Raw genomic sequence first — 12273 nt, 5'->3', positions numbered from 1 at the left:
AAATCTTTTAAAATATATAATTCATTTTAAAATTATTAAACTCTAAATTAAATATACCTTCTAAACTAAACATGTCAAAGCATCCTTTAGAGACAATCTAGTGATAAAGATTAAAAGTTTGAATTACCCTACCTAGAAAATAAGAAGAAAAAAAAATGCATACCTTATACTTGTAATTTTAATATTATTTATCAAAATAATTGTCTTATCTAAAACTATTTAAATTAATATTTTTTTTCAATGGAAAAAATATATAATTTTTAAAGAATTAAAGACAATAATAGTATATAATCAATAGTTTAAATTTTTTTATTTGAACAAAAATCAATAGTTTAAATTGCATGATATCTCTTATAGAATATGGATACTATATAAAAATAATAAAAATGATTTATTGCAGAATCTTAAATTAAATAAATGTAAATTGTAGATTAGAATGTTTGCAAATATTTATTATTTGTTTGATAATTCAGATAATTGCATATTATCCTTTTCTATTTTTTAATTTTTATTTCCATTACGATGCAAAAAGGGTAAAAAGAAAATGATCCATTTTTTTTTCACTGAAAACAAGTTATTATGTTTATGCAACTTAAACCTAACTTCTTATTGGGTATAATAGTGCAGTAATTGATGGATTAAGAGCACCCTTTTATGCAGGCGTGCATAGAGTTGGAAATTTGCCAAACACAATATTGTATAACTTTAATACTATGCAGAAAAGCTTATTTAAGTTACCAAAAAAGAGGGTACCAAACGTACGTTTAATTTTTTTTAAATTCTTTGAAATTCTAGATTGCAAAATGTATCTAACTCTTATAATTATTACCTAGGAGTTCTTTTTACACCTATAACTGCATATCTTAAATGTTTATGACACTTTCTAAAAGTTGTTTTCTAATTCAAAATCACAAACATTTTATCATATTTGAAAAAAATATTATAAATTTTGCAAAACATTTTAACATATCACAGTGATTCAAAATATGTAAATTTTATAAAAATCTAAGTAAATTATGCATGATAGTGACCAATATGATAATCTTATAGAATTTGTTTTATGTTCTATAAATTGTTTCAAAGATTTTTTTTATTATTATTTATAAACTTTAAGCATATCATTCTTAAAAATAAATAAATAACTTTTAAGCATATAAAGAAGAAAAGCAAACGACAATCTCATTGTTCATTATCAACAAACGGCGTGCCGTGCTGCCGATGCAGTTTGTTCATGCCCGTGTCAAGTTCATGGCAATTGCGTAATTATGTCCACAGCCAAGGTCATTAAAATTTCCCACCGAAAACGCATGGTGGTATAAATAGTCTCATTTCGCACGTTTTGACCCTTAACTCTCCGAGACACATTCTTGCGTAGGGGCTAGGGTTTTTCAGTCCGCGAGTGCAAAAATCCTCCAAACCCTAACAATGGCAACAGCGGCGGCGCCAATCGAGTCCGTACAGTGTTTCGGCCGCAAGAAGACGGCAGTGGCCGTGACCTACTGCAAGCGGGGCCGAGGTCTGATCAAGATCAACGGCTGCCCAATCGAGCTGGTGGAGCCGGAGATCCTCCGATTCAAGGCCTACGAGCCCATCCTCCTCCTCGGACGACAGCGTTTCGCCGGAGTCGACATGCGCATACGCGTGAAGGGTGGAGGTCACACGTCTCAGATCTACGCCATCAGGCAGAGCATAGCGAAAGCCCTGGTTGCTTTCTACCAGAAGTACGTGGACGAGCAGAGCAAGAGGGAGATCAAGGACATCCTCGTCAGGTACGATAGGACCCTCCTCGTTGCCGATCCTAGACGCTGCGAGCCCAAGAAGTTCGGTGGTCGTGGTGCTCGTGCTAGGTTCCAGAAATCTTACCGTTAGATTGGGAGCAAATCGAAAACTGAAGGTGGAGATATTTTGTTGTTGGTTTTTAATTTAAAATTTTCAGTTTGCGCTTTTTTGGTGTTTAAGGACATGAGCGTTTAATGTTTAATGGGTTTTGGTAATTTCCGAGAATTTTGAATATTGAGACGACATAGTTTGTTTAGTTTTGTTGCTCAGTGAGTTTATTACTATCGTTTTTCAGCTCATTTGCAAAATAGATTATTGTCTACAAGTATTAATTTCTTAGGTTATTATTTCCACTGGTGGTGATTTTGAATTTAAGTCTAGGAGGTTCTGATTTTGGTATGATTAAGTTTTTGGTTTAAGACGACCTTGGTTTACGAAAATGCTACGGTGTTCGGATTTATATTACTTATTAGTTAAATTCGAGATTATCTGTCTGGTTATAGTTTCAGGGTTCATGATTATTTTGTTAGGACTTTTACCTTGGCGATTAGTCAGTTGTTCTTTTAAATGGTAAATGGTTGTTAAAGATATGATTTTCTTTGGATTATACTCCTACTGTCGAATAAAATCAGATTCCATCTCTGGTTTTTAAGCTCATGTTTGTGAACTTTGATGGTGAAGATCAGAATTTTAACTTGTTTGTGTTATGTTTATTTTGCTTATTCTGTCTGTAAGTGCTTGTTCTTAGGATTTCCTTCTTAATCATATTGTTAATCCAGCTTTAAGTTTTTCTCTTTTTAAGTTTTTAGGGAAGACTGAAGATGGTTTTGTGGACATGCTTCTTGGATTTTAGAATTTAAGCAGTTAAGCATGATCTGTTAACTTAACATAGGATTTCTAGATGAGATGAAATTGCAATTTTTAATCTTCAACACTTTTATGTGCTTTCATAGATGCTTTTGACTAGGATCTCTATCTGTTTTGTGACTATATCAAGTGTTTGGTGTTTTTCTTTTGGTTAGGATAATTTTTTATTTTTTTTTATTATTATTATTATTTTAAGTGGATGAAACTATGCAATAAATTATTTTTTCATTCGCAGTCTGAATTCCAAAACAAGATTTATGCTTCATTTGATGTAAAAGAAAAACGGAGTTTTGTTTTTCAGTTATTTGGAAAGTCAGAAATTGTCATCAGAGAAAATGGCAACATCATTCGTAGAGATAAGCATTTGAAGGGATTGTTATGTTCTTCTTTACCAAATTGGATTTAAACTTTTATATGGATATTAAAAGATTATAATAACTCTTAAGCTGTGAGCAAGCGATGAGGCATTGCTTCACTTTTGATGGTAATGGACGATAATAGTTGAAAATAGTTTACTATAAATTCCCTAGTGGTTTAATGGACTTGTCGTAAAACCTTTTTAAAGACCAATTTCAAAAAATGATCCCCCTTCTAGTGAACTTGTCCATGCAATATCATCAATTTGCTGCAAAACCAGACTGTTCTAATTGTTACCCGCCAAGTAGCATTTTGTAAGGCAAGCACTCCAAACTGTGTATATGGACGTAATAGGCTATCAGCAGCCATAATCCTTCCTGGATGTCCTTGAAGCATCTTAAACCTAGACCTTCTCTTGTGTTGAGCATGCAACATCAAAATCCAAATCAACAACCAACTGTCCTGATTTTAGCTTCTGATGTGTGATGTCTTGATCACATTTTTCCACATTATCAATTGCAAGACCATCCGAGGAATAGTGCTTGCAATTTTTCCTAGTTTGGTTGTATGACCAAAAGTGTCCCATTCTCATTTATATTCATAATCTTGCCCTAACTTGTGATCGACCAAGGTCAAGGGGGTGGATCAAATGGTAGGAAGCCGACAAACCCGTCACATTGCGGGTTCGATTCTTGATAAGTCTCATATAAACTTTGGTATGGGTTCTATCTACTGAGCACTATGAGAAAGGGCGATAAAAATAGCCGGTGGTGGATTGGACAGTCTGTAGACTATTGCATGACTATAAAACTACAACTGTTAATGGTTCACAGTTCTACATGCTGAGCATTGTGGGAGAGGGTGATAGGGACAGCTGGTGGTGGAGACTATAAAACTACAGTTGTTAATGGTTTACAATTCTACATGTTGAGCATTATGGGAGAGGGTGATAGGGACAACTGATGGTGGATTGAGTAGTCTGTAGACTTTTGCATGACTATAAAGCTACAGCTGTTAATGATCCATAGTTTTTTAAAGTATGGATCGTGAACAATCACCAAGAGGTCTATTACTGGTCCATGAGTGAGTATTGGGCAGCTTGTGGTCCATTTTTAATGTGTTGAAACCTCAACTCGTTGGTAACAATTAATAAATGCTAGAATATATATATATATATATATATTAGGTGCTGATTTTTGGTGTTCAGTTTTTGTTTTTTATATTTTAATTCTTTTTCTTATTATTGCAGTTCGGTTTGGTATGTGGTTTCGTGGATATCGCAATTGCTTGCAGAAAACAAAACATCGGGTGTTCCAATTTTCCTTCGGCCATTGCGGAACTCTGGTACTACTAATTAATTACTCAATACTATTATCCTTGCGCTTGCACCAAGGTGCTAACAAATAGAATGATAAGCGCCCTTTAACTTTCACCAATAGGGAAAAACATGTATATGTTTGTAGATTACAGGTCCACGTGGCCATGCTAATACTTGGTATATTTTGTTGCATAAATAAAATTTAGCAACTTGCAATTAATTAAAATTCAAATTCCAAATTCATTACAATAAAAAAATAATGACTTTATCATTAAACTGTTTGAAAAAATTAAATAATAGTTTATAAATTTACAAAGCATAAAAGAAAAAATTAAATAATAGTTTATAAATTTACAAAGCACAATTTTATGCGCATTATATACATATTTGATTTTAAATAAATTGAGAATTTTGTTTGTTATAAATTATTTTTACTAATGTAAATTAAAAACCTTTTTGAAAGCCTAAAGCAATTTTAAAAAATTAAATAAAAACTGCGAGAAACAACTTTTGAGCCTTAACTGCGAGAAGCATTTTCTCATAGACTACGCAAAGCAAAGCTTTAACAGGGTTGTTGGAACAAAGAAAAACAACCTTTACTTTCGTAAACAAGGAAAAGAAAGTGGTGATGCTTTCTGAGTCAATAAAATCCTCAGTAAGAATGGTCTTTCAAGACTAGTTCAAGAAAATCCTTGGAGACAAGCATTTATTTTCCATGAATTCTGAAAGCAATGCCATTGGCTAGGAAGTAGTCCACATCTTGAAAATGTTGAATCACCGCATTATTCTTCATTTTATACGTATTGCCGTTTCGTGAGTGAAGACAAGCCTGAAGCTACTAGTCGTTATTACTTCTTTCACTAGAACATTAATTAGAAACCTATCAGTGAATTGCTAAATTGGACCGAAGTTTCAATTCCTTCTGGAAAACACTGCTCTATGAAGTGACAGACCCAAAAACTTTTTTTGAGGGAGGCACCGTTTTATATGGTAGCGTTTGATTTTTTTTTTTTTTTTTTTGGATAATATATTTTCAAATTTAAAGTTTGGATAAAGAAATATCTAAACATCTTTTACTATATCAACCTCTAATTAATTTAAATATTCACTAATTTATCAAAAAATTGAAATCTTTTAAAATAGGAAAAAATTGAAATCTTTTAAAATAGGAAGGATTAAATATTCTTTTTTTCATATTTATTCAAAAATTTTAGAGAAAAATATAATTTCAATGATTTTCATAAATTTGATTTTTCCTTTCATACTAAATTTATTACAAATTTATAAAACAAATAAACATTTATTATTTTTAAAGAAGAAAAAAATTTTGATTTTGACGATAATTAATTTACTAAAGTATATTAAATATTTTTATTAAAAAAAAACTAACTGGAAGAAATATATAATTAAATTCATAAGTTTGGCAAATCAATTTATGTGTAATTAAAACAAAAGGTCATTAGATAAATAAATATAGTAATAATTATTTTGTTGAGCAAATTATATATACATATATTTGATGATATTAAATTCAAGCAAAAATATTTGATTATATTAAATAGTTATTATTGTAAATAAGTACAACATAGGTTGGAAAGTACTAAAATAGAAAACAAAAAGTCAAAAGACAAAAAAATTAGTGTGTGGTAGGGTTGGCAAGGGGAGCACAAGAAGATTAAACTAGTAAACAGCAACCAAAAAAAATTAAAAATAGAAAAAAAAAATGAGAGGAGCACGTGTCCCCGGGCCCCACGTGTGTCGGTCCCTCCTATTCTTTACCAAATTAATCACAATTAGGAGAGTACTTTGCCACCATTCTAGAAAGTTGTATCAGAATTGCATCATGGCAATGATATGCTCGTGTTAATTAGGTGATTAATATTCTTTACCCTCTCTCTCATAAGCTTTAACCGCAGGGAAAAAAAAAAAACTACAAAATAATCTCTTCCATACGATTAGTCCTCAACAACTTTTTTTAACTCATTATAAATTAATTAATATTCCTAGGACATGTCATTAAACAATATTCGTTGACCCACAACGCAAACATAAATTTGCATTTCAAGTGAGTTAAAATAATTCTCACTTCTCACTTTTCCTGCATTTCTTTATCATTAATAAAACGCATATTAAATCCTGATTTGACTATTTACTTAAAAAACTGTCTTCTAAATTTAAAGTCTAAAGAAAATCATTTTCAGATAATACATTTTATATTTCAATTTTTTTATTACATGTTTAAACAGAACTCCAAATTGTAAAAGTTAAAGCAAAAACGGTAAAATAAGCATGTAGTTTGAGGATGATGCTTGCACTCTACCCAACCCAAATTTGGCAAACATACAATGATTTAACTTTTGAGTAGTTCACCAATTCATTTATATATTCTTCTTCTTCTTCTTCTTCTTCATTCTTTCCTTTTATTTATTTATTTTTTTGGGGGGGTTGAGGGGACGAATTCTCTTCATTGTGATTGAGTAGCTAACCAATTATCCACCTAAAATATGAAAGTTACCAAAACGCCCATAAACATATAGGAAAACAGATTTCGGTGGGGTGGGTTGTTGGATAGGCTCCATCATCCGCTAAAGAAATAACAAATGTGGCAACCCACTACAATTCCTCTGCCTTTATCAAAAGTAAAATAATCAAACTTTCGCCCACCATTTCAAATTTTCAATTATCAAAAGAATAATGAAAAAATAATAATAATAATAATAAAAAAGAGGATTTTGTTTAAGTTGATTAAGATTATTAATAAAACAGAGTATAAACGGCATTATCAGGTATATCATAGCAAGATATTAATTATACCGATCCCAAATACACACAAAAGGATCGATCTTGGGTTTAAAATTAAAAATAGAGAAAGAAAAATAAAAAATAAAAAACAAGTTCATCTTTGCAGCCACCAAGTGGTGATGGATGGGCGGAAAAAGTCGATCTCAGTTGAGCCGACGGCAAATGGTGATTCCATCACCGACGGGAAGCATGCAGATCTCGATTCTGGGATCGGCAGCGAGAGCCTTGTTGAGCTCAAGAACGAAGTCCCTGTAGTACCTGACGTACTTCCTCAATGGAGCATCAGGAGGAGCAACCACGGAGCCGTTCCACAGAGTGTTGTCGTAGCCGATAACTCCTCCTACTTTCACCAACTCGATCAGTCTCTTGTGGTAGTTCAGATAGTTGTCTTTGTCTGCATCCACGAAGATGAAGTCGAATGAGCCATGGTATTTCCCCTGCGATTCAAGTACAAAATCTCAGCTCCATGATGAAACAGAGACAGAAAAAGAAAAACAGAGCAATTTTAATGGTTAAAAAAATGAATTGCTTACGTCTTGGATCATTTGGTCAAGGACTGGAAGAGCAGGGCCTTCTCTGAAATCAATCTTGTGGGCAACACCGGCTTTTTGAATTACTGGAAGACCCAGTTCGTAGTTCTCTCTGTTAATATCCATAGCCAGAATCTGAGAGCAGAAAAAAAAAAAGTTTGATAATTTTGAATTTCTTTGATTTGTTTGGGTTGTGGATTTTGGTTAATTTGGATTGTGAGTCCTACCTTTCCATCTTCTGGAAGAGCAAGTGCCGTGGCGAGGAGAGAGTAACCAGTGTAGACACCGATCTCCATTGTGTTCTTGGCGTTGATGAGCTTGAGAAGCATGTTCAAGAATTGACCTTCATCGGCTGAGGTGGTCATGATGTTCCTGTTGTTTTTTCATTTCCATCCAAAACCCAAAACAAATTTAGAAACTGAACACCAAAAAATATTAATGGTTTTTTGAATACCAAATTGGGTATCTGAAAAAAGAACCAACCATGGATGCTTTGCTGTCAATTCCCTGAGCTCCTTCATTGATTCAGGCTCTCTTGGGTAAACACTAGTCTCAAGTATATACTACAAAAATCAAAAACCCAAAATCAAACTCTTAATGATTTTTGAAAAATTAATCCAAAATGGGAGTTCAGTTTCCTTTTATTCCCTTTAATTTTTCAATCACAACCATAGATTGTGGATATAAAATACAAAATATATGATATGAAACATACCTGGTAAAGAGCATCACTCTGCAAAAGGCTCTTGTGGCCGACTTCCTGGTGCCTACCAGCTTGGTTTTGCTGATTTTCTCCATTATTGGCCATTTGCGAAATGTAATTTTTTGATCTTTTTCTAGACTTTGATTTTAGGAGTTTAAGACGTGAGAGTTGGGTTGATTTTGGTAAGATGAAGTAATAGCAGGACATTTTTATATGGGGATGAAGGGTCCGGTTTGAACCGGTTGAGATGGTTGGACCGCCCACCAAAAACGGCCGGGGGTTGGTGAAGTCTGCATATTGGTATGTGGAAATAGGGTCCCACTTTTCTGAGCATTCTGGTAATTATTAGTTGTGTGTGGACTTGTACAGTCTCGTTCTTTTATGACATCATTTCCGGCATTTATGATGTCATTATATATTTTAAAACTCTTTTTTTTTCTTTATCTTTGTCGAGAAAAAATAAACGTGTACACTTTGATCGAATAGATAAAGAATGTCACAAAACTAGAAATAAAATAATAAAGTGATTTTTACCATTAGGATTGGATTGTAGGCCCCCTTTATCTTGTGGACATTAAATATTACACGTTGGAAATAATTTATTTTTTTTTTTTAAAAAGTTGGTGAGAAGTTTTTATATTTTTGTATTTTTATTACTATTTATTTTTATTATTATTATATTTTTTTTTTGAGAAAAGTTGGTGAGGAGTTGGTGCAGACTGCGGGTTGCAGCCAAAGGCTTGGCCAGGTAATGCAGTAGTTGGTGCCGGATTCATTCTTCATATTATTTTTAATTTTTTTAATTTCTTTATGATGTAATTAATGGTTCAAATAAATTTCATCATAACGTAATTCTCAAATTATGTGATGAGAACCCCAAACAATTAATTCGAAAGCCCAAAAATATTTTTCAAGAAAAAGCACAAAAATATATTAAAAGATAATTAAATTCAAAAAATATATGCAAATAGCTCACTTTTTTTTTTTTTTCTTTTTAACAATGAGTGTTGTAATTCATATTTTTCAATCAATACAGTGAAACAGAGAAACAAAACACCATGATATTAGCTTCTTCTTTTTTTCTTTTTCTTTTTTTTTTGTGTGTGTGTGTGTGTGTTATAATTAAAATTTTTGTTTTCGCATAATTCTTGTGAATTGCAGATAAAATAAAATATAAAAAAATTAAATGTTGTATAGATTTTATAAAATCCAAAGTCCTTTTTGTTCAAACAGTCCATGGTTTTTCTTTCAACCAGTGAATCAAAGGAATGTTTCAAGATCCAACAACCTAAATAAAGCTATTAAACAAGAAATCAAGAATGCAACCACTAAAAATACAAAAAAAGGTTTCTTAAGATTTAAGTTTCGCGAAAAACTAAGAACATTGAGAAGGATATCCCCAGAGACAGAACCAGACATTCTTTAATGATTTATAAATTTTTTATTTTTTTATTTTGAATTTTTAGTTGGTTTTCTATATCAATCTAAATCATCAACACACTTTTAAGTTCAATTTAGAATGTAAATTGAGGTCGTTCAATAATTTTACTAAAATAAAGGACGCTGCCCGTTATGCCATTTTCCAAACCTCTTGTCACTTTCATAGGATGCTAATTAGAAGAATGATATGCCCATTATAATATGTAATAATAGTAACAGATAAAAAAGAGGCCCATAATTATTTATTTAATTTTGAAGGGGAAAGGTATTTGCAAGGACTTCATCAAGAAGTGATGTTAAATAGTTTAGTGGAAGAGTTACCTTTGTTTTTTTAACAATGTTTCCAAATTTTAATTCTTATCCAATATAAATAGAAACAATTAAATATAATTTAATCCTTATGAATTATTATAAATTTTGCATTTTACCTACCAAGCTATAAAAAGTGTTACATTGACTTTTGAGCTATTGATTTTTATCACTTTAATTTAATTATGCGTTTTATTGAAAAACTTTTTTTATCATGTTTTATTTCATTTTTAATTAATGTATATGTTTTATTTTACTAAATTTGTTCGGCAAAATTAAAAATTTAAATTAAAATGATAAAAAAAATAATATAAAATGCGATGTAACATTTTTAAAAATTTGAGGACAAAATGCAAGCATATATAATTCAAGGGACAAAGTTTATTTATACTTAAACAAAAACAAAACAACTGAAATGGATGTCAAAAACATTATAAGCTCCAAATCAGGTTCATATACAATCCACATCATAAAAAACATTCGTCTATTTTAACACTATTAATCTCACATTCGTCTATTTTTTTTCACTACATACTTATTAAAAAAGAAAAGAAAAACCGCATATTGCAGCCAAGAATAAGAACATAATATTAATGGAGAGAGGATCAATGTCCTTATCATGGTATAATTAAAAAGCTTTAATCCTATCCTACCAAAGTTTTTTACCATTGTTAACCTATTGAACATGTATTTCATGTTTTCAACCATTGTCTCATTTGGCCTCGTCTTAATTGGAAGTTAGGAGCATGTAGCATCTCTACGAACATAATGATAATATCTATGATAATCACTTTTAAGTACTTTCAAAAGCTGGCTAATATCAACTATATCAATTTCATTAGCCAGACTCATAATATTATATGATTCTACTCCAAATCTGAAATGCCCACTCACTGCCATTGTTTTGATCTATTTGAGATATTCAAAAGTTTTAATATTCCTTTTTCTAAAAGTGTGTGTATATATGTATATATATATATATATATACTCTATCAAATATCAATTAGAATACTTGATTCGATTAGAGAGATTCATTTGTCTAAGAGATTAACATCACTCTTGCAGCAAACTGACCTCCATACCACCATCAAAAGGGCTTGATTAGATAGCAAACAACTCTGCCACCTCAGGGATGCCAATAAAACGCCTTCTTAGTTTAAATTTTAATCACATTACCTTCACAATCCCTGGCCACAATTCCACAAGAACAAAAGCCATTCTTGACCGCCACATCTGAAATAAGGCAAAACATATGTACTTGAGTTAAAAAGAGTTGAAAGTATAAAAAAGTGCTTGGTATAATTTGGTGAGGAGGAGTGGCAAATTAATTTATTCACCCAAAAAAGGAGGAGTGGGAAATAATTTAAGTAACAGAAAAGGAATGCCACATGAGGATCTTTACAATTACCCACCCAAAATAGATTGTACCAAGGCAAACCACCAACGACCACCCTGCTGCTTCTTAATTTCTAATAAGTAGGAATTGATTTTTACCAAACACAATAAATAAAGTAGGATTGGTGGGGAAGGAGGAAAGAAGGAACGCTATTTGGTCTCCATTTTCAACGTTTTAAATAGCTTGATTCGTTTTGGACCAGTCCAATATGTACCAACCCACTCATTGACCCAGTTTCTGAAACCTCAACTGAAAAAATTACATTATCTAGCCCACCTGCATTTGTTAACAACTAAAATTAAAACGTGCATTACCCCAAAAAAATAAATAATAAATAAATTAAAAAAAATTGATACATGGGCATCATTGTAAATAAGCCGCTTTCATATAACATAATACCATGAAAATATTTGAGTAAAAGAAGCTCGCCACGAAGCCATTTCGTCCACTACACAACACAGCATTCCCAAGGAATTTTTGTCAAATAATGAATTGGGAGGTAAAGTAAGCAAATATTTGGAAGCAGATATGTGTGTGGTTTAAGTGGTTATTTAGGTGCTATTACCCAAAAAAAAAAAAAAATGTTGTTATTTAGGTGTAGTTTGGAAACTGTCATTTTTTTTTTCTTTTTATTTAATTGTGTTTGTTTGGAAACCGTCAATTTTTTATTTTTATTTTTTATCTTTTTCTTTAATTGTGTTAGTTTGCCTACTTCAAATATCAATTTCGTGACTTAGCTTTTGAAAAATCAAAAATAGCTTTTCAGACTTTT

General features: G+C 31.6%; 2 protein-coding genes across 2 annotated transcripts; one reads left to right on the top strand and one right to left on the bottom strand.

Annotated features, from left to right (window-relative positions):
- Positions 1-1337: 1337 nt before the first annotated feature.
- On the top strand, positions 1338-2073 carry LOC107406992 (small ribosomal subunit protein uS9). Its single transcript, XM_016014208.4, has one exon. It carries the CDS (start codon positions 1426-1428, stop codon positions 1867-1869), a length of 444 nt encoding a protein of 147 aa, XP_015869694.1. The 5' UTR covers positions 1338-1425; the 3' UTR covers positions 1870-2073.
- Positions 2074-7030: 4957 nt separating this feature from the next.
- LOC107406993 (caffeoyl-CoA O-methyltransferase) lies at positions 7031-8550 on the bottom strand. The gene is made up of 5 exons (XM_016014209.4): positions 8369-8550; positions 8137-8216; positions 7881-8025; positions 7657-7788; positions 7031-7560 (listed from the first exon to the last, which is right to left on the bottom strand). Exons 1-5 carry the CDS (start codon positions 8459-8461, stop codon positions 7267-7269), a joined length of 744 nt encoding a protein of 247 aa, XP_015869695.1. The 5' UTR covers positions 8462-8550; the 3' UTR covers positions 7031-7266.
- Positions 8551-12273: the final 3723 nt, after the last annotated feature.

The sequence above is a fragment of the Ziziphus jujuba genome, chromosome 9 (assembly GCF_031755915.1).
Source record: "Ziziphus jujuba cultivar Dongzao chromosome 9, ASM3175591v1".
Classification (NCBI taxonomy): Eukaryota; Viridiplantae; Streptophyta; class Magnoliopsida; order Rosales; family Rhamnaceae; genus Ziziphus; species Ziziphus jujuba.
Note: the sequence above shows the minus strand (reverse complement) of the source record. Positions and strands in the feature narration are given on the sequence as shown.